Source organism: Macaca thibetana, chromosome 14 (genome assembly GCF_024542745.1).
Source record: "Macaca thibetana thibetana isolate TM-01 chromosome 14, ASM2454274v1, whole genome shotgun sequence".
Classification (NCBI taxonomy): Eukaryota; Metazoa; Chordata; class Mammalia; order Primates; family Cercopithecidae; genus Macaca; species Macaca thibetana.
Window position 1 is genome coordinate 68,007,813 of NC_065591.1, and position 22,415 is coordinate 68,030,227.

The 22,415-nt window shown below is 43.1% G+C and overlaps 2 protein-coding genes across 4 annotated transcripts in view; one reads left to right on the forward strand and one right to left on the reverse strand.

Annotated features, from left to right (window-relative positions):
• The window catches only part of THAP12 (THAP domain containing 12), a 31,366-nt gene extending 18,712 nt beyond the window's left edge, over nt 1-12,654 (reverse strand). The window contains 1 exon segment of the mRNA XM_050756142.1: nt 12,299-12,654. Coding sequence (XP_050612099.1) covers nt 12,299-12,387 — 89 coding nt within the window. The 5' untranslated portion in view covers nt 12,388-12,654.
• Nucleotides 12,655-12,888: 234 nt separating this feature from the next.
• GVQW3 (GVQW motif containing 3) overlaps nt 12,889-22,415 on the forward strand; it is a 29,058-nt gene continuing 19,531 nt past the window's right edge. The window contains exons 1-3 of one of the 3 annotated variants that reach the window (XM_050756461.1): nt 12,889-12,926; nt 13,039-13,854; nt 17,515-21,681. In XM_050756461.1, coding sequence (XP_050612418.1) covers nt 13,390-13,854; nt 17,515-17,571 — 522 coding nt within the window. In that variant the 5' untranslated portion in view covers nt 12,889-12,926; nt 13,039-13,389 and the 3' untranslated portion in view covers nt 17,572-21,681. Of the gene's footprint in view, nt 12,927-13,038; nt 21,682-22,415 lie in introns of those variants that run through there. The other 2 variants (XM_050756462.1, XM_050756460.1) reach the window with 2 other exon arrangements.

The following is a 22,415-nucleotide window of genomic DNA, read 5'->3' on the forward strand; positions in this document are numbered from 1 at the left end:
TTAAGAGTGAAATGGTAGACCACAAAATGTCAGATATTTGCAATACATATATCTAACAGCGGACTCGCATTCAAAATATATATGAAGAACTACAAATAAATAACCCAACATAAAAACTGGCAAAGGGTCTTGAACAGGCACTTTATAATAAAAAGGTAATAAAAATGGCAATACATAGATGAAAAAAATGCTCAATCTCATTTGCCATCAGGGAAATGCTAATTAAAACCATTAACAGGCCAGGCGCAGTGGCTCAAGCCTGTAATCCCAGCACTTTGGGAGGCCGAGACAGGCGGATCACGAGGTCAGGAGATCTAGACCATCTTGGTTAACACGGTGAAACCCCATCTCTACTAAAAAATACAAAAAACTAGCCGGGCGAGGTGGCTGGTGCCTATAGTCCCAGCTACTCGGGAGGCTGAGGCAGGAGAATGGCATAAACCTGGGAGGCAGAGCTTGCAGTGAGCTGAGATCCCGCCACTGCACTCCAGCCTGGGCGACAGAGCAAGACTCCGTCTCAAAAAAAAAAAACAAAAACAAACCATGACAAATTACTACATACCCACAAGAATGACTGCAATGTAAAAGAGGTAATACCAAATATCGGGGAGAAGGTGAAATAACTTTGCCCATCAACAGTAGAATGGATAAATTGTGGTATAGTTATTCAATGGAATACTACTTGGCTATGAAATGAACAAACTATCTACAATCTCACAAATGTAATGTTAAGCAGAAGCAGCCAGGAGTACATACTACAGGATTCCTTTGATATGAAATTCAAGAATAGGCAAAACTCATTTATAGTGATTGTTCAGAAAAAGAGTTAACACAGCAGGCCTGAGGCTGCTGTCCTTAGAAAGGCCTGTTTGTTAAGGACCTTGGGCTGGTATCTGGGAACTCGGTTGGTAAACGGAAATAAAACTTTTCCTAACTGATAATCAGCTCAATGTGCCTAGACTATTTGTGCAAACAACATGATTTATGCTGAACACCTGTCATCCCTTCTAGGAATCTGGAATTTTATTACATGCCAGGCAGAGGCTGCCTATGTGATCAGGCCCCAGTGAAAACCTTGGACACTAGGTCTCTAACGGTCTTCTCTCCACAGAAACACGGCACATGTGTTGCTACATTTCCACCACTGGGGAAAAATGGACTCTGGGTGACCCCTCATGGGAAGGAGAGAGCATAGGAAAGCCTTTACATGAATTCCTTCAGACTGTGCCTGTGTCTTTTTCCCTTATGATCCAGATGTGTATCCTTACTACAATGCTGCAATAAATCTTCACTGTGAGTACAACCATATACTGAGTCCTGTAAGACCTTCTAGTAAATCTTTGAATATGGGGTGGTCTGGCCCTGCCTCAACACAGTGATGGAATAGTAGACACATTTGGGGAGGGTAACAACTGGTAGTGGGCACAAAAGAGGCTACTGAGGTGCTGTTTATGTTCTATATCTCAAACAACAATAAAGCTTCCATTCATTCTCCCTCTTTCCCCCAAAACCTAACTAATTCAAGGTATGTGAAGTCACAGTGGCTACCACTGGGGAGAATGGGATAATGGCTGGGAGGACCTTGGAGCAGAGGAAGTTTGGGATGCTAGTAATACTGTATTTTTTTTAAATCCCGGTGAAATTTTCATGGCTATGTTACTCTAAAAATCCAACATGATGTACAGTTACCATCTGTGATCTTCCGTGCATATGTTTTTCGGGTTTTTTTTTTCTTTTGAGAGAGAGAGAAAGAGAGAGAGAAGCTCACTCCGTTGCCCAGGCTGGAATACAATGGTGCAATCTCGGCTCACTACAGCCTCCACCTCCTGGGTTCAAGCGATTCTCCCACCTCAGTCTCCCACGTAGCTGGGACTACAGGCATGCACCACCACGCCCAGCTAATTTTTTGTATTATTTGTAGAGATGGGGTTTCACCATGTTGCCCAGGCTAGGCTCAAACTCCTGGGTGAAGTGATCATCCTGCCTCGGCCTCCCAAAGTGCTAGAATTACAGGCATGAGTCACCGCACGTAGCTCTTCTGTGTATACGTTTTTACACGAATAATATTATAAAAATTATATATGACCGGGAGGCTGAGGCAGAAGAATCGCTTGAACCCAAGAAGCGGAGGTTGCAGTAAGCCAAGATCGCGCCACTGCACTCCAGCCTGGCAAGAGAGCGAGATTCCGTCTAAAAAAAAAAAAAAAAAATATATATATATATATATATATAACCACAATAAGTCTTTTCACATATGTGTATTATGAACATGTATATATATTTATATACATATATACCCACTTATATAATTGTCTCAAATTTTTACCAATGCCTCCCCTTTCCCAGCTCTCCCTGTCACCGTTCTGTTCCCTATACTCCAGATTCTGTAGACTTTCCCTTAGCACAGTGGAATGACTCCCCAAATCCATTTGCTTCTCTCCATTAATAACACCCTGGTTCAAGCTACCACAATTTTTTACCTGGTCTACTAGTATCTCTTCCAAACTGGTCATCTGCCCTTCTCTAACCCCTTCTCCATGATGCAGAGTATTTTTTAAAGCCAATTTGAGAATGTCTCTTCCGTGCTTAAGCTTTTAGTGGCTTCTCAATACTCTCAGGATAAACAGTTGTGTTCACTTCTATCCTGGGGCCTTCCCAGTGCTGTTTACTCAGCCTACTACATTCTTCTTGCTGCTTTTTATACACTTCCTATGCACAGTTAACTATGACTCAGCCTTCAGATCTTAGCTCAAATGTCATTTCTTGAGGGAAGCTTTTCCTGACTCCCAAGTGTACACGTATGTGGGTATATGTGTATGAAAACGTATGCACCCAGAAAATTCTAGGTATTTAAGACTTTCCGCCTCTCCATATATAATATCTGAATTCCCTACATTTATCTTACTATATTATTCCCACAGTATAAACATGCCCTAATGTCTCCAATCTTTAAAACTCTCTTAATCCTGACCCTCTTTATAGCAAAACTTGTTAAAGCATCCATTTGGACTGCATCCAATTATCTTGCTGTACTGTCTCCTAAATCAATGCCAAGGAGGCTCGTGCTCTATCCCTTTTCCACTGAAACTGCTCAAGACAATTACTAATGACCCCATTCTGCCAAATCCAATGGTCACTTTTCTGTACAGATTTTATTTCACTTTTAACTTTTCTTTTTTTTTTTAGGTGGTCTTGCTCTTGTTGCTCAGGCTGGAGTGCAGAGGCATAATCTCGGCTCACTGCAACCTCTGCCTCCTGGGTTAAAGCTATTCTCTTGCGTCAGCCTCCTGAGAAGCTGGGATTACAGGCACCCGCCACCATGCCCGGCTAATTTTTGTACTTTTAGTAGAGTCAGGGTTTCACCATGTTGGCCAGGCTGGTCTTGAACCCTTGACCTCAGGTGGTCCACCCGCTTCAGCCTCCCAAAGTGTTGGGATTATAGGCGTGAGCCACCGTGCCTGGCCTATCTTTTATTTCATTTTTAAAGTAATGAGAGAAGGTGTCATTATGTTGCCCAGGTGGGTCTCAAACTCCCAGGCTCAAGCCATCTTCCCACCTCAACCTCCCAAAGTGCTGGGATTACAGGTGTGAGCCACTGCACGCAGCCACTTTCTGTACACACCTTAAACACGTTCAGCACTAGTCAACCATCACTGACCACTTCTTTGTTTTGTTTTTAATGTTTTTCCCTCAATGGTTTCCTACTAATGCAGCACTTCTAAAAGTGTATTCCAAGGAATCCTGGTCAAAGAATTGTTCCTTTTAAAAAAAAAAAAAAAAAAAGAGGGCCTCAATCTGTTACCCAGGCTGTAGCACACCGGTGCAATCATAGCTCATTGTAAGTTCAAACTCCTAGGTTTAAGTCATCCTCTTGCCTCGGCCTCTCAAAGTGCTGGGATTACAGGCATGAGTGACCATGCCCAGTCAGAACTGTTCCATTAAGAAAAAAAAGGACTGGGCATGGTGGCTCATAGTACCAGCACTTTGAGAGGTCAAGGCAAGCAGACCACTTGAGCCTAGGAGTTCAAGACCAGCCTGGACAATATAGGGAGACCTTGTTTCTACAAAAAATTAAAAAATTAGTCAAGTGTGGTGGCGTGCACCTATGGTCCCCAGCTACTTGGGAGGCCCAGACGGGAGGACTGTTTCAGCCTGGGAGATGGAGACTGCAGTGAGCAATGATTGTGCCCCTGCACTCCAGCCTGGGCGACAGAGTAAGAACCTGTCTCCAAAAAAAAAAAAAAAAAAAAAAAAAAAAAAAAAACACAAAACAAACAAAACAAACAAACAAACAAACAAAAAACAAGTTTCCATGGTCAAATAAGTTTGGATAATACACATTTTATCCCGTCCTACTCTTAAGGTTTTAGACATTCCTACAGGGCCTTTTAAAAAGTTAGCTAACCTCTCTGTACCTACTTTGGTCATCTGTAAAGCAAGGACTACCTCAAAATTTACTGCAAGGGTAACATGAAATAATGTATATATAACAGAGAAATATAACAGAGCAGTGTCTGTCACAAAGAATACAGTATATAAATACTGTTCCAGCCTGGGCAACATGGCGAAATCCTGTTTCTACAAAAAATACAAAAATTAGCCAAGCATGGTGGTATGTACCTGCAGTCCCAGCTACTTGGGAGCATAAGGCAGGAGAATTGCTTGAGCGCAGGAGGCAGAGGTTGCAATGAGTGGAGATCGTGTCATTGCACTTTAGCCTGGGTGACAGTGAGACACTGTCTCAAAAAAAAAAAAAAAGGAAAAAAAAAGAAGTACTATTATTACAACTCACAGCATTGCTTGAAAGATTAAATAAGTTGATATGAAAGTACTTCAGGCTGGGCATGGTGTCTCACACCTGTTATCCTACCACTTTGGAAGGCTGAACAAGGGGGGATTGCTTCAGCTCAGGAGTCCAAGACCAGCCTGGGCAACGTGGTGAGACCCTGTCTCTACAAAAAATTTAAAAACAAAATTAGCCGGGGGTTGTGACGGGCACCTATAGTCCCAGGTACTTGGGTGGCTGAGGCTGGAAGATCACTTGAGCCCAGGAGGTTAGGGCTGCAGTGAGCCATGAGCCATGCTCCTGCCACTGCACTCCAGCCTGAGTGACAGAGCAAGACCCCTCAAAAAAAAAAGTTTGAAATTTGCTGCTCACGTTTTAGAGCAGCAATTCTCAAACTTCATAGTCCCCAGATTCCTCTGCACTATTACATTATTGAGGACTCCAAAGACCTTTTGTTTATGTGGATTTTACCTAACAACATTTATCAGAGAAATTTTTAAAATATTCATTAATTCATTAAAATACCAACCTTATAATATGTTAACATAAATAATGTTTTAATAAAAAATTACGTTTTCCAAAACAAAAACATCTAGTGAGAAAAATTACACTGCTTCATTTTTGCAAATCTCTTCCGTCCAGCTTAACAGAACACAGCTAGATTTTCACATCTGCTTCTGTATTTAATCTATTACTATATGTTGTTTTGGTTGAAATATATGAAGAAAATCTAGCCTCATAATGATATGCAGTTAAAAAGGTTATTACAATACTCCTCTTTTTTCCATATAATTGTGAATTCTCCACAAGTGGTAGTTTCTTCAAGATTAGTTGAAATGTGAAATCTGAGACCAGACCAATGAGCTTTTTCATGCCCTAGTACATAAAAAATCCCAGTCTATCTTGCACTTCAAATAGATCTTTTATCCATGTATGTCTCTGTAAAACCATAAATTGGTCATTTGGAAAATATTAGTTCAGTGAGTTATACATACCATATAAATGTTAACGCAATTAATTATACAATATGTAGAAAAAACCCACATCAGTATCATCAGTGATCTCACCAGAAAAGTCTTCAAGTATTAGAGAGCTGCCAAGCTCACAGTGGCAATAAATTTTCCAAAATTCTAATTTTCAACTTGAATGCTCAAATTATCAGTTGTTCTCCTTGAAGTGGCAGGCTTGTTTATTTCTGAGAAAATGTCTATCAAACACCCAGATCTGAATAATCATATTTAGAAAATTCTAGAAGACACAATACACAATTTATCAAAATAATGATGCCATCATGTTATGTAGCACTCCAAATATTCCACTGTCCACTCCTGAGAGACCGAATATGAAAAATGGAAATAGTATCAGTGTTATTATGAAAATAGTTTTGACATTGTGGACTCCCTGAAAGGGTCTTGGGGGCTGCTATGGTCTGAATGTCTGCGTCCCCTCAAAATTCATATTGAAACAATCCCCAGTGCAGTGGTGTTGGGAGGTGGCGCATCTGGGAGGTGACTAGGTCATGAAGGGGAAGCCTTATTTGCCCCTTCCGCCATGTGAGAACACAACAAGAAGGTACCATCTAAGAAGCCGAGAGCGAGCCCTCACCAGATGTCAAATCTGCTGGTGACTTCATCTTGGACTTCCCAGCTTCCAGAACTATAAGACACAAATTTCTGTTGTTTAAAAATCACCCAGTCTAAGGTATTTTGCTATAGCAGCCCAAATAGGCACCCTCCTGAGTCCCCAGAAAACCACTGATTTTACATTTCACAAAGTAGAGTACATCAACTCTCAATCAGCCTTGATTAAACTGCCAGAAGAACCTTGGAAGCCCTCACCCATCTTGGGTGAGTTAGTACTAGCTGCCTGAAGAGGAAGAAGAGAGCTTCAACACCCAACTCACTCTAATCAAAGCAATTCATTAGCTCTACCTGCACCTTCTCCTGGTTTAGGAAAAGCTCCACTGTGAGCTGCCTCAAAGTGGCAAGCCTTGGCATTAGGCAAGCCACCCTGCTGGAGCAATCAAGATTTAGGCAGTTGTTTTTTGTTTGTTTGTTTGTTTTTACTTAAACCCTGTCACTGACCTAAGCTGGGTTGATTATATTATTTCACTTTTTAAAAAAAGAAGCATATTAATGCCACTTTTTCTAAAACAGTAAGAACTATTATGGTATGTAAATTCCACACCATACACTTTATTAATTACTCTTGAAGTTTAAATTATTTCTAAATAGCTTTTTCTAAAAGCATGCATGGGATTTATAACTGATGACTGAGAAATGTACTGTTTTAATAGCATTAAATATATTCATCTTTATTGTTAGTTAACAATGCTAACATTTGAAGACTAGATTGGCAGTGTCACCTTTTATCAACCTTCCCTACAACCTGTTTACGGAAGAAAAGATGTGGGTGGGGTTTAGAACTAATAACCCTAAAAACACTGTTATAATTCAATAACATCTCTGGAAACTACTTCTTTGTTATAAATAACTCTGGGCACAGTGAAAAGGAAACTATCAAATACAGTAGAACTTGAAATCATGTAGTACAAGGAGGTCTCATTTGGATAAAAAGACCTTGAACATATTATGTTAAGCCAGACATAAAAGGAGAAATATTGTATGATTCCACCTATAGGAGGAACCTAGAACAGTCAAATTTATAAAGACTGAAAGTGGATTTGAGGTTACCAAAGGCTGGAAGGGCAGGGGAATGGGAGGTTATTGCCTGATGGTTACAGTTTTTGTTTGGGATAATGAAAAAGTTTTGGAAATAGTGGAGAAGACTGCACAACACTGTGAATGTAATTAATGCCACTGAATTGCACATTTAAAGATTAAAATAGCAAATTTTGTTGCATGTATTTTACCAAAATTTTAAAAATTAATGTACATATCCCAAGTCGTACACTTTACATGGGTGAACTATATGTGAATTGTATCTCAATAAACATCTTTTTAAAAAGAAATTCATGATTTGGTCTTGAAGCATTCAAAGGAGTCTAACACTGAAAAGGGCACAGACTTAGCATGATCCTGGGGACAAAACCAGGACCTCCAAGGCCTCAATTACAGGAGGCAGATGTCCACTCAATACAGGGAAGAAACAACAGCCAAAGTTGTCCAGGATCATCAGGTGTCTTCTCACAAAGGGGAGGACTGTCATTAGAGGTGTTTTAGCCAGGGCAGAGATGCCCATCTGTCAGGAACGCACAGGGCCTATAAAGGTCCATAAACACCTTTGTCTTCGAATGCTAAATTGTGTCTATGTTTGTTTTTGTTTTTTCAGGTAAGAGTCCTTATGTTAGATTCTCAAAAGGATAATAACCCTAAAAATGACTAAAAGTCACTATTATTGAGAAAATTCCAGTATTTCAAGTGAGATTTCACTAGATCTAAAAACTTCTTTCAAATCTGAAACTGTAGCCCCCTATAGACCATATTCCCCTTAAGGAGTGTAGTAAAAACAGGATTCACAACATATTAACACAAATTACCTGTGGTCCCGAACTGACTAGGGGTGCCCTCATTATGGAAGTGAAATAAATCTGTAAGAATGTCTTTGGACTAAAATTTGGGAAAAAGGAAGATAATGCATAATGGGGCAAGGCCAAGTCAGACTAAGATGCTCCTCTCCTCTGTTTCCATGGAACCCAACGGCTACTCCTCACTCTACTGAGCGAGTTCTTTCCCATGCCTCAGAACTTAAAACACTGGGAATGCCCCACAACTCAATCCTCAGATCCACTCTTTGCTCACTCCTTAGATAACCTTAACCCGTACCATGGCTTTAAATACCCTCTATCAACTGAGAACACCCATATTTACAATTTCCAGTCTGAAAGTCTCTGAATTTCAGACTTGTATATCCTACTCTCTCTTCAAGACATCTATTTTCTTTGAGGTGAAATTCTCATAACATAAAATTAACCATTTTAAAGTAAAAAACTGAATGGCAATTAATACATTCATCATGTTCTGCAACCATCACCACCACCTAATTCTAAAACATTTTCATCACCTCAAAAGGAAACCCTGTATGTCTAGTATCCAGAATATATAAAATACTCTTACAATTCAGCAACAAAAAGACAACTCAAATTCAAAATAGGCAAAGGACTTCTTTCTTTATATAAAAGATATGAATGGCTAAAAAGCACATGAAAAGATGCTGAACATCGCTCGTTATTAGAGAAGTTCAAATCAAAACCATACCCTTTCTCCCAGCCCCAGGCAACCACTGATAACGCTTTCTGTCTCTCTGGATTTACTTATTCTGGATATTTCATATAATAGAATCATACAACATATAAGCTTTTGTATCTGGCTTCTTTCACTTAGCATAATGTTTCTGAGGTTCACCCATACCGTAGCATGTACTGGCACTTCATTCCTTTTCATGGCTAATATTTCATTGTATTGATATACATTTTGTTTATCCATTCATGCACTGATAAACATGGCTTGTTTCTACCTTTTGACTATTGTGAATAGTGCTGCTATGAATGTGTGTACATTTGGTTTTTTTGAATACCAGTTTGCAATTCTTTTGGATATACGCCTAGGAATGGAATTGCTGGGACACACGGTAATTCTACGTCTAACTGCCACTTGTGGTTTTGATTTGAACTTCTCTAATAATGAGTGATGTTCAGCATCTTTCCATGTGCTTTTTGGCCATTTGTATCTTTTGTTTAAAAAAAGAAGTCCTTTGCTTATTTTAAAATTGGGTTGTCTTTTTGTTGCTGAATTGAAAGAGTTCATTATATATTCTGGATACTAGACCCCAAATGTATAATTTGCAAGTACCTTCTTCCATTCTTTTCACTTTCTTGGTAACGTCCTTTGATACACAAAAGTTTAAATTTGATGAAGTCCAATTAGTCTATTTTTGTTTTTACTGCATGTATTTTGGTGTCATATCTAAGAATGTGGCGCCAACCAGGCATGGTGGCTCATGCCTGTAATCCCAGCACTTTGGGAGGCCAAGGTGGGCGGATCACCTGAGGTCAGGAGTTCGAGACCAGCCTGGCCAACATGGCAAAACCCCGTCTCTACTAAAAAAAATTTAAAAATTAGCCAGGCATGGTGATGGGCGCCTGTAATTCCAGCTACTTGGGAGGCTGAGTGAGTAGAATTGCTTGAACCCCGCTGGCGGAGGTTGCAGTGAGCTGAGACCGTGCCACTGCACTCCAGCCTGGGCAACAGAGTAAGACTCTGTCTCAAAAAAAACAAAAAACAAACAAGAATGTACTGCCAAATCTAAAGTCATGAAGATTTAGCTGTATTTTTTCTAAAAGTTTAATGATACAGCTCTTATATTCAGGCCTTTGATCTAAATAAAAGTATAGGCCACTTGGAGTTCATTTCTGTATATGGTATGAAGAAAGACATCTATTCTTTTTTTCTTGAGACGGATCTTGCTCTGTCACCCAGATGGGAGCGCAGTGGCACGATCTCGGCTCACTGCAACCTCTGCCTCCCGGGTTCAAGCAATTCTCATGTCTTAGCCTCCTGAGTAGCTAGCTGGACAGGCATGTATCACCATGCTTAGCAAATTTTTGTATTTTTTAATAGAGACAGGATTTCGCTATGTTGGCCATGCTGGTCTCGAACTCCTGACCTCAAGTGATCCGCCTGCTTCGGCCTCCCAAAGTGCTGGGATTACAGGTGTGAGCCACCGTGCCCGGCCTAGACATCTATTCTTGAATGTCTATCAGGCCTCTCAAACCCAAACTTTTAGTATTCCCCTACCAAACCTGCTCTTTCCAGTGTTCCCTATCTCAGCAAATGCTCGCGTTAAAAATCTTGAAGTCGGCTGGGTGTGGTGGCTCAGAGCCTGTTCTAGCACTTTGGGAGACTGAGACAGGAGGATTGCTTGAAGCCAGGAGTTCAAGACCAACCTGATCAACATAGGTTTTTAAAATCCTGAAGTCGCCTTGAGTTCTCTTTTTCTTTTACAATCTACCTCCAAACCATTAGCAAATCCTGTGGGCTTCACCTTCAAACCATATCTCAAATTTACCACCTCCTCCTCTACTAATCTGGATTATTCCAACAGCCTTTTAACTGGTCTTCCGGCTTTCACCTTTCACCCCACAATCTAACGAGCAGCCACTGATCCTGTTAAAATTTAAGTCTCTGCTCTAAACCCTTCAATGACTTCCTATTTCACTCAGAATAAAAACCATAGTGCCTTCCAAGACCTACAAGGTCCTACCTAAAGAATTTGCCCCTATCATACACACACCTTTCTGGTCTCATCTCACTTCTCTCTCAGTCCCTCTCCCTGGACTCCTGGCTGCCCTGTCTTTGCCTTCTTTGGAATGCTGCTGCCCAAGGTATCTCCATAGCTGGCCCCTTCACCTGGTCTTTGCTCAAATTCACCTTCATAGTGAGGCCTTCTCTAATCACTGTATTAAAAATAGCAATTGTGCATCCCTTGATACTACTTATTCCCCTACCCTCTAACCTTTATTTTTCTCCACAGTATTTATCATCATCCGACACACTATGATTTCACTTGTTTATTCCCCCCCCCCATTAGAATGTAATCTTCATAAGAGCAAGGACTTCGATTTGTTCATCTGTAACCCCCACCGCTCACAACAAGTAGACCTTCAATAATTAATTGAACTAATAAATAAATAATACACATTATAATCGCCCGTTGCTGTACCTGTTCCCTTAATGGACTGAGAGCTTTCTGCAAGCAGTGACACCCTTATTCACCTGTGAACTCCCAGCACCTAACATTTGCGCTCGGCACATAGGCATTTATTTTAAATGAATGAACCAACAAGACAGGCCTATGAACCATGTCAGCCTTTCAAACACAGTCCCTATGCTATCATTCCCTAAATATAAGTCAGTGTGTGGGGGTTATCCGAAAGAAGAGGTTCCAATACCAATTCCCACGCCCTCACGCGTACACCCTGTTATCCCTACAATAACCAAGTGAGAAAATGAGTAACGGTGACAGCCATAAAATGAACCCTGAACCGTGCAATGATAAGTCCGAAGGAGAGAGCAGTTATGACAAGATAAAAGAAGGTAGCGGGACTCAAAACAGAAACACTGTCCCGGGGGTGGTGGCAAGGAGACGGAAGGGCCCCAATGGCCACAACCACAGAGTCCTGCTCTCTTTTGACAGCTAAGGAAACTAACGCCAGAGAGGAAAGCGACTCGCCCGAGGTCACACAGCAAGTGAGCCACGGCGAGAACCCACAGCATCCAGCGTCCGCGCGCCGCCCCAGCTCCCTCGTGTTTGGGGTGGTGCCCTGCGCGCAGAGCCCCCACCAGCGCACGTGTTCCGAGGTCCCCGGACGCCCGTCCGCCCATGGCTTGGGGCCGGCTCCCCATCTCGGTCCAACGCTGGGGTCGATGGCAGTGCGCTGCGCCCCCCTCCTGCACCCCTCTCAGCCAGCCCAGGAGCCCGCCCGCGGCCGGCGGCTGGCAGCGTTCACCGCGGAGGTGGGCCTGGGCCGTCCGCTCCATGCCCGCCGCTTACCTGGCCGGGTCCCGCGGGAACCTGAAGAAGGCCAAGTCGGACTGCGTGCTCTTCCGCGTGCAGTTGGGGGCAGCGCAGAAGTTCGGCATCGTCGCCCGCCCGCCGGCCGGCCCAGCCCTCCCCTCCCCGCCTCCTCAGGGCAGTCCGCCCGCCCGTCGGGGCCGAGGAGGGGAGCCAGGCCGGCCGGCCGGCTCGGCAGGGCCGACGCGCGGGGGAGGGGCGGGCGGGCGAGAAGCCGCGAGGGCCAGGAGGGGTGCCGCGGTCCGAGGCCGGGCTGGGGACGCGGCTCCACAGTGCTGTGAGCGGCCGGGAGGATTTACCGCCGCCGCCGCCGCTGGTGCACCTCCCGCCCGCCCGAGACGCTGCCGCCTCCTTCCCACAATGCACCCTGACGCCCGGGGGTGCCCTCTCTTCCCTCAGCCTTCCTCCCCCGCCCCTCCTTTCCGCCTTCTCCGCAGGCGGGCACGCGCAAAGAAGCGCGCCTGCCGGGGTGTGGCAAGGCGGAGGCGGGACCTGGCGCGCGCTGCCGCAGTGCGACTGCGCACAGTCTAATCCGCGGAGGGAGGAGAATTGCGCATGCGCGCCTGTCTCCCGGGACGCTAGAGCAGGCGATACCCTGGCTGCTCCGGTAGGTTTGGCGTGCGCGGGTTTCTGCAGATCTAGGGCGAGCTTGCACGTTACATCACCGATGCATCTCTTCTTGCTTGCTTAATTTGCCAACACTTAGGCCTTTCTTGCAGAATTCGCCATATACTCCTTAAGGGCCGCGGAATCGGAGCAACCTTGTTGACTGATTGGCAAACTCTCGGCAGATGTGCGTGCGCTGGTTGGATGCAGTGGTTGTAGGCGATTTAATTTTTCCCAGCTTTGCAGCGACTGTTGGCCCTGTTAGCTTCCCAGAACGGATCTCCCCAGCCTCGACTGGAAGCTGAGGGACAAAAATTCATAAAAGCAATTACTCTTTCCCGGCGAGGCTTCTAGAAGAGCAAGAACAGCGATATAATTACACCTGCAGGCCTATAAAGATTGATCTGTCCGTTTTTTCCTTACAGTCGTGGCCTCTTAGCGTTCCTGTGTTTTTCAGTGCCAGAATGAGTGACCGCTATTTAGAACAAAGGATCAGTATCAAATTTTGCGTGAAATTGAACAAGTCTGCAAGTGAGACCCACCATCTTTTAAAAGAAGCTTATGGGGAAGAAGTCATGTCAAGGGCCAGAGTTTTTGACTGGCACAAAAGGTTTAAAGAAGGACGGGAAGATGTTCGAGATGATGCCAGAAGTGGGCGTCCGGTCACCCACCGAACAGATGACAATATCCAGAAGGTCAAGGACTTGGTTTGTTCAAACAGGCAGTTAACCGTGAGGATGATGGCCGAAGAGTTAAATTTAGACAAAGAAACTGTTAGGCTCATTTTGAAAGAAAACTTGAACATGAGGAAGGTTTCTGCAAAAGTTATTTCGGGTGTTTTGAAGGGTGAGCCTAAACCACGAAAACTTGACTTTCAGTCCAATCTTTCAAAGGAAACTAGGAAAAAAAGCTCATGTTTGAGGAAAAAGGTAACAGGTTCTGAAACATGGAGTTATCTCCAGGGTGAGGCTGATGGGGAAATGCCCCTGTCCGTATCCCATCCCAGAGTCCACTACCCTGCCAGCCAGCTTCTGCAGGCCTCATCTTCAACAAGCCTTCCCCCCAGGGTAGCTGAGGATTGGTTCACCCCATGGTGAGAGGAATGTGAGTTAGCTGAACCAGAACTAGGGTGCTGCCTCACTGTTAGGCACCTTCTTTGGCTGCTCACCTATTTTTCAGTCTTCACTACTCCTCCCTATGTACCATGGCCCTCCTCATTACTCTTTGCTGGACTATTGGACCATTTTCCTTGCTGTTCTTCATAACTGAAAAACTTCTGGCTGTTCCCTTCTGGTATTTGCTTGTTCTTGATTTCTTTTGCTCAACAAGTTTGGATTTCTTCTCTGCCCAGACCTTAGCTTGTTGTGGCTGTCCTGTTCCTTTGTTCTCAACATTCTGCCTCAGAGGATCATGCCAGTGAGAAGAGAGGAACAGGAGCTCCTGGAATCTGTATCTCTGTGCCCAGGGAGGCATGCTCTTCTGGGAGGACCCCAAAAGAAGGCTTACAGTTTCAGCCTGCTTCGCAGTCAGGGCCTGAGGTATGGTACATAATGCAGTGGCATGCTGGTGTTACTGAACAGTGCTGGGCCTAGGGGCTGATCTGGTCCGGATGACTCAGTGGGCACCCCTTAGGAATCAGGGGTTGGCCACCAATACTGATCTTCTCACAGGCCTACATCTCACGGAAGAGCTGGGTTTGTTTCATTCTGGTCCTATTCTTTGGATCTCCACTCATTTGGGTATCTCCTCTGTTGGAAGATGAGTATCTGGTCCTAGAAAATAGAAACCCAGGGACCCAGCCCTAGGCCGTGATGTGTGGGGAGGAAGACCAGGTGGCTGTCTAGTCCCTGAATTAAGGGAATCTGCTGCCTACGTGTGGATTCCCACACAGCAGCCTGTTTTTAGTAACTAATGCCTATAGTTTTGAGAACTTGCTGTTTTTAGAACACTGCTGGGCATTGACAATGTGAAAGTTATGAACAACATCTCCAAGGGCTGATGAGCTTCATGGATGAGATGGTTCTTGAACTGGACCCATGAGGATGGGTGAGACGGGGCTGTGACATTACGGAAAGCTTCCAGGGCAGGTGGAACAGCATGAGGCTTCCAACCTGCATCGGTAGAAAATGACACTGGCCAGATGCAGTGAATCACGCCTGTAATCCCAGCACTTTGGGAGGCTGAGGCAGGCAGATCACAAGGTCAAGAGATCGAGACCATCCTGGCCAACATGGTGAAACCCCGTCTCTACTAAAAATATAAAAATTAGCTGGGTGTGGTGGTGCGTGCCTGTAGTCCCACCTACTCGGGAGGCTGAGGCAGGAGAATCGCTTGAACCCAAAAGGCAGAGGTTGCAGTGAGCCAAGATTGTGCCACTGCACTCCAACCTGGTGACATAGCTAGACTGTCTCAAAAAAAAAAAAAAAAAAAGGAAAAATGATGACACTATTGGCTAAAATAACAAAGTTCAAAGAGGAAGATAATGGTGTTGCAGCGGATGAACAATTTGGGATAATTTGCTTCCTCTCCTATACCTCCAACTCTATGCCAGTTGTTATTAAATTGCTTCCCCTGAGTCTGTGAATAGGTTTGTAACAACTAATTTGATATGTGATTTTCCATTTGGACTCCGACAAGCAGTTTCTGCAAATTCAAACTCTGTGTCTTCTCTTCCTGCCTCTGCCAGATTTATGGAATGCAACTTTTCCCAAGTGGGTTCCAAGTAATACCACATAGACTAGAAACATTCAGGGGGCAGGGGTTTGGTAATAGCGTTTCAGAGAATTGGCCAGTCTCTGTTTTACTCAAGGATTTTTACATATAACAGCTCCTCTTAGACAATATTGCTTGATAGTAGAGGCACAACACTCATTCATCACAGTTACTTTTAGTGCTGTTCTTTCACTTTCTCTACTCACCTCCAAAAATTACAAGTTCCTCATTAACACCTGTTTTTGTTTTGTTTTGTTTTTTGAGACGGAGTCTTGCTCTGCTGCCCAGGCTGGAGTGCAGTGGCACGATCTTGGCTCACTACAACCTCTGCGTCCCGGGTTCAAGTGTTTCTCCTGCCTCAGCCTCCCGAGTAGCTGGGATTACAGGTGCACGCTGCTACACCCGGCTATTTTTTTGTATTTTTAGTAGAGGCGGAGTTTCACCATGTTGGCCAGGCTGGTCTCGAACTTCTGACCTCAGGTGATCCACCTGCCTCGGCCTCCCAAAGTGCTAGGATTACAGGCGTGAGCTACTGCGCTGGATCAACACCTGTTAGTTTTGAGGCACTTTGAAAGCTAGACCTTGTCCCATGAAGACGAGATACTGTGTAAGAAAACTCTTAAACCAAGCAACAGCTTATAGATCTCCAGCTCCTTAACAGTTTCTAGACGTTCCATTTCAGGACCATTAAGTCTTCCTACATCAGATGCAGCTCTAGGTTGCCCACAAGCACTTGGCACCAGGGACACTGCACTTTAGGAACAAAGTCCCCACCACTAGTTCTTGCAGCTTTGTTGCTGAACCTCATATTAATCCTTGCTGAGGCCCACCCAGTGGTAATTGTTACAGATTTATATGCTCCTGGACCCAGGCCAGGATCCTACAACCATACCTACAGGAGTTGTTTCTAACCCGTTATAAAACAGAGGTCCTGAGACAACTTACTTCTGGATTTTATTCCAGTCCTATGAACACGGCTGGTGTGACCGTGCCAATGATGCTGGACCAAGACCTATGGTGGAGTGTAGAGTACCAGAAGCTATGGTTTAGACACAGCAGCCAGAAGCAGGTAATTAGGAGTGTGAATTCAAATGGTTCCAGTTGGCTATAATGAAAAGGACTTATCCAGAGCAAAACATTCACATTTGGCTGCTCAGAATCTCTAAACCCAAGGGTAGAGCATGATCTAGGCATCCCCAAATAGGAAAGTTCTTATATGAGTACTTCTAATGTGCCCACCCACCAAATCTATTTTATTACTGATCCACATTTTGCCCTGGCCTGCACCTTGCTGCCTAGGCCTCTTGAGCTCCTGGTCCAGTAGTCTTACACATCCAGCTATGTGTCTGTCACACCCCAGACTCTTGTCCTTGGCTGTTTTCAGACACCTCTCAGTTTATTCTCCACCATTTTGCTCTTACTCCTCTCTTTCCTTGTTGCTTTGTTTTCTGGTCCTGGGTCACATCTTCAGTAGCTGCTTTTGGTCACTTTGGTGTGCTGATCCTTGAATTGACTTTTGGGTCATGGTTTTCCACTTAACTTACAACTCTTCTCTCTGATTTTTTGGATCCTTCTTTCAGCTCCCTGTGTCAGCTGCTGAGTAAGGAAATTTGTCTGCTCCAGCCCTGGCCCTGGGTTGCCTTCCTGTCTTCAAGAAGCAGGGTGGGGTGACATGGGGGAATTATTTATTTATTTTGTTTTTTCTAAGGGACATGGGCACCTTAGCCACCCTCAGTTGCACTCCCCAGAGGCATCCAGTGTCACCAGTTTCTCAAGGAGGCAATATGGTTACCTCTAAAGTAGCAAGAGTCATGAAACTTTTTCAGAGCTATAACATCCAAAGCCCATTCTCCTAGCAGCTGTATTTTCCCTGGCAGGAGAAGCTCCACCTAACCACAGGAGATCAAGCCTGGCTTTCTGTGGGATGTCAGTAGGAGAGCTGGCCATCTGCAAGCTTTCTGAAGCTTAACACCATCGGTCAATGACTCTTTTCGGCTTTCAGGTTGATCTTTATCCCCGCCCCCACACTCATTCTAATTCAAAGTCCACATGGAATGTTTTATGCCACAGTTGAGAGTCTAAGAGGAATACATGCCTTCCGGGGCAGATCATCCTAACACTGATTTTATGCAATTCTCCCCTTCCATCACCCCACCCTACCTTGCTTCATTTGCCCCACTAGTAATGATCAAAAAGAGAAAGAATAAAATGTTCACCAAATCTGTGACTTAGAAAAACTTGTGGAGGGTTCTGCTATCTTCTGAATTCTGATCCTCACTGAGTCCTCATTGAAGTGTTATCATTTGGGGAAGAATGTTTACCTGGGGCTTCCTTCCCAGAACCTTTTTTTCAGATCAATTTTTTCGTCAAAGTCTAGACTTGCCTTTGGAAATGCCTGGATAAATCTGGATGCTAAATGACTTGAGGACACCTGATAAAGGAATGGGGTACTATTGGGAAATTGTCTGTCATTGCATTACAAATGTTGCTCAGCCTCCCTGCTATTTGCAGACATCATCACCAGCGAGTTTCGCTGGGCTCTTTGGGATTGGGTCTCAGCAGGGTCCCATGTGACTCAATAAGAGCCTACCTTTGCTGCTAAACTGTGTATGTTACCCTGCATTCTCCAATTGCTTCTTCTTCAATCAGCCCACCCAGATTTTACTAGGCGTTTATATCTTTTCTGAGGTAACCATCATGTATTTATGTTCTAGAGTGTCTCCCTTATCAGATCCTTGCAAATACTGTCCTAGTGTATCACCCCTTTCCCAGTATGAGTATCTGGAAACAAAAAATCTATAGTGGGGAACTCCAGTGGGTCCCCTCCAAGGACTCACTTGGGCATAGTCCAGTGGTCAACAAACTTGTGTAAAGGAGTCTTTATGGGCCATATGGTCTCTTTTGCCACTAAACATTTTAGTGCAAAAGCAGACATAGTTAATACAGAAACAGATGAGGACAGCTGTGTTCCAATAAAACTTTATAAGTAGATACTGGAATTTGAATGTTATATAGTTTTTACAAAATACTATTTTGATTTTTTTAAACCATTGAAAAATGTTAAAAAGAGGCCGGACACGGTGGCTCAGACCTGTAATTCCAGCACTTTGGGAGGCCGAGGTGGGTGGATCACCTGAGGTCAGGAGTTCGAGACCAGCGTGGCTAACATGGTGAAACCTCGTCTCTACTAAAAATATAAAAATTAGCCAGGCGTGGTGGTGTGTGTCTGTAATCCCAGCTACCCGAGAGGCTGAGGCAGGAGAATCGCTTGAACCCGGGAGGCAGAGGCTGCAGTGATCCAAGATCTTACCACTGTACTTTAGCCTGGGCAACAAAGCAAGACTCCATCTCAAAAAGAAAAAAAAGATGTTCTTAGCTTTTAGGCCATAGAAAAACAGATGGCAGGATAGATTTGGCCCATGGACTATAGTTTGACATAACCCCCAGTCTAGTGTATATAGTGTGTATATAAAAATGACAGATGATTATTTTCCGTCAATAACATTATTAATGCCACATTGATCTGGCAATTTATTATGTAGAAATTGTGGGCCAGCCACGATGGCTCACGTCTGTAATCCTAGCACTTTGGGAGGCTGAGGTGGGCAGATTGCTTGGGGCCAGAAGTTCGAGACCAACCTGGGCCAACATGGTGAAACACTGTCCCTACAAAAAAATACAAAAATTAGCCTGGCATGGTGGCACATGGCTGTAGTCCCAGCTACTTGCAGGGCTGAGGTAGGAGGATCACTTGAGCCCAGGAGGTCCAGGCTCCAGTGAGCCATGATTGTGCTACTGCACTACAGCCTGGGCGACAGAGTGAGACGCTGTCTCAAACGAAAAAAAGGAAATTGTGGAATATTGGAGAGAATCTGTGGAGCCAGGAGAGTAAACTATAGCTGAATGATTGGCTATTTTACCTTGAAATATTCTGGTTCACAAAATAAATTTTGTGCTGTTTTTGACTAAAAATGATATTATAAAACCACCTATATTATTCCCATGTAAAATATCAAAACCAGTGTTGGCAACACTGAAACTGATGCCAAGCTGCAACCAACAATAATAGAATGAACTGAAGGTAGTCCCAAAAATGATTTGACCATGGGCAGCATTTGAATAAGCTTATGTTATCACCTATTAAAGTGTGTACTATGGAGATGACAAAACTCACTGAAATGTATTTTTTGCATGCTTGCAAATATACATAAGTATTACAGATACATATGTGTATTTGCACCTTGCAACTGGTGCTGAGATGTGTCCTTTTAGGTAAGTGTATTTGTTTTTCCCCTAGAGATCTCTTTATTGTGTCACCTTTATTTAAACTGATTTTCCAAAGTTGTAATAGAATCTCAGTATTGAACAGACCATTACAAGAGTGTCTGATCCAGCCAGTCATGTTTCCTGTGAGTTCAGGAGTAACTAAACCCTACAGCTGCTGAAAGATTGCATCTGAAAGAAGATTCTGTGTTAATTCATTCAACAAACTTTTATTGAGTGGTTGTATGTGCCAGATGCTATCTTGTGTGCCGGGATACAGCAGTGGACAAAATAGACACAGGCCTTGGATTAGATGGTCTGAAATCTAATTATATTACTCTTCACTCTTGCAAAATTTCTATTCCGTGTGTGCACACTAACCCATTGTTAACTGCATACCTGGAAATAGGTATGACCATTGCCACATGCCTTTGTGCTCTGGTCTTGATGCCTTTCCAGCTGCATTAATAATTTGAGGACTGCGTGTTTCATTTAAATTTTATTATCCTTTAGACAGATCTATATTGGTAGAAAAACACACTGGCAATGTTGGAAGTGTAGACTGGCAATGGTTTTCTGAAAAGCAATTTGGCAGTATCTATCAAGAGCTTTAAAAATGTTTAGATCCTCTGATCCTCTAATTCCACTTCTGGGAATCTGTCCTAAGAAATAGTCTAAAATGTGGGCAAAATCAATGCTTAACAATCTTAAAGTCCACCAGTAGAAAATTGGTTAAGTAAATTCAGTATGACTATCCAGTAGACTGTTGTGCCATCATTATAATTTATGTTTCTGAAGAGTATTTGACAGCATGGCAAAGTACTTGTAGTGTTAAGTGAAAAGAGTGATATATAAAATTGTATGTATAAATCCAGAAAATGTCTTTTAAAAAGATGGAAAGGATAGGCAAACTCTGGGTAGTTAGATTATGGGTTTTCCTGGTTTTATGCTTTAAAAAAATTTCTCCAGTATGTTATTACTTGTATTACCAGTAAAAATCAATAGCATCTAGAGCTGGCAGTGGAGAGATTGAGGCCAGATCACTAGTTTGGTCCCTGAACAATTAACTTGGCTGGGTGGACACAGAGGCTGTATGATCTTGTATTGGCAGCAAGGCTGGGCCAGAAGGGAAAAGGACCTGCCCAGGAGGAGAAGAGACCATATGACCATGTGACCATAATCCCTACAAAAAAACACAAAGTGTTAAGGGAAGACACCATGTGTGGCATGCTCTTGTGATGTAGTCCTAGGTAGGTAAAATACCATTTATGAATCAAATATATTCTGACAAGTAGAAAAGGATATGAATGCTCTCCTGGGTAAAATTAACCTCCTTTGCATTTCATTCTCACGTTCTCACACAAAATGAATTCTTGAGATGGATTTTATAATAGCTGATTCTCTGAAGAATCCCTGAGATTTCCTATGATTCTTTAGTATAGCAGTGACTTTCGATGTGCCAAGTCTACCTCCTCCCATACTGGGACACTCAAGCAACACAGATGTACACTGAAATTTTGGGTATTCTATACTGAGAATAACGCACACATATCATTAGTCATCTTAATGTTGTAAGTTACCAAACTCTTAAGGTTTGCAAATGTGATTTTGTTAGCATCCAGAACCAGTGTATTTTTTATTTATGTCTGAAAAATAATCATTGTGGGGTTTTAAAATGAAAAATCATGTAGCTAATGCCTATCCATAGGTGAAATTGTTATGTTGGGAAAATGTGTACTTAATCTTTGCTTTAGTAAAATGATTGTTATAAAAATGTTAAATGTCTCCTTAGTGAAATTTTAAACCTCCAAATGAGTACACAAGGTAAATACATATTTTATAGGCCTATAGCTCATATAATTGCCAAGCTGAAAGAGTTCTTTAAGATCTAAGTATAAGTCCTCTGGTCTATAGAATGAGCGAGTGAGGCTTGGGTTTCAGTTCTGGCTTCTTAACTAGCTATGTGACTTTGAGCAGTTCATTTGTACCATCTAAAGTCTTCAGTTAATTCATCTGTAAAAGGGAAATAATACCATCTGTCTCATGGAGTTGTTCATTTTGTTCATTTCAACAATATTGAGTGCTTATCTGTGTATGATGCCATTGTAGACACAATAAACAAGACCCCAAGAAATGTTCCTCCTCATGAGCACACGTTTCAGTGAGGGAGACAGACAAGAAATAAGATAAATTAGTAAAAATATCTATGTTAGATAGTGATTATTAGATGTGAGGCTTACATTAAACGGTGTATATGAGGCACACAGCACAACACCTGGCATGGAGTAAGTGCTCAATAGAGAATAATTTCTTCTGTTTCTTGAGGCGTCCTAACAGCTCCGGAATTACTCTACAACGTGGTGGTAGTCGGTAAGAAGCCTGACTCATAGCTTTCTATCTCTTGCCAGTTAAGGCCTAAACCTGTTTTTGCTTAAGAAGACAAAAGAATTCTTACAGTGGTGTTTTGTACTTCCTGTATGGCAGATTAATCAAGGTGGTGCCTAAACACTGTTGA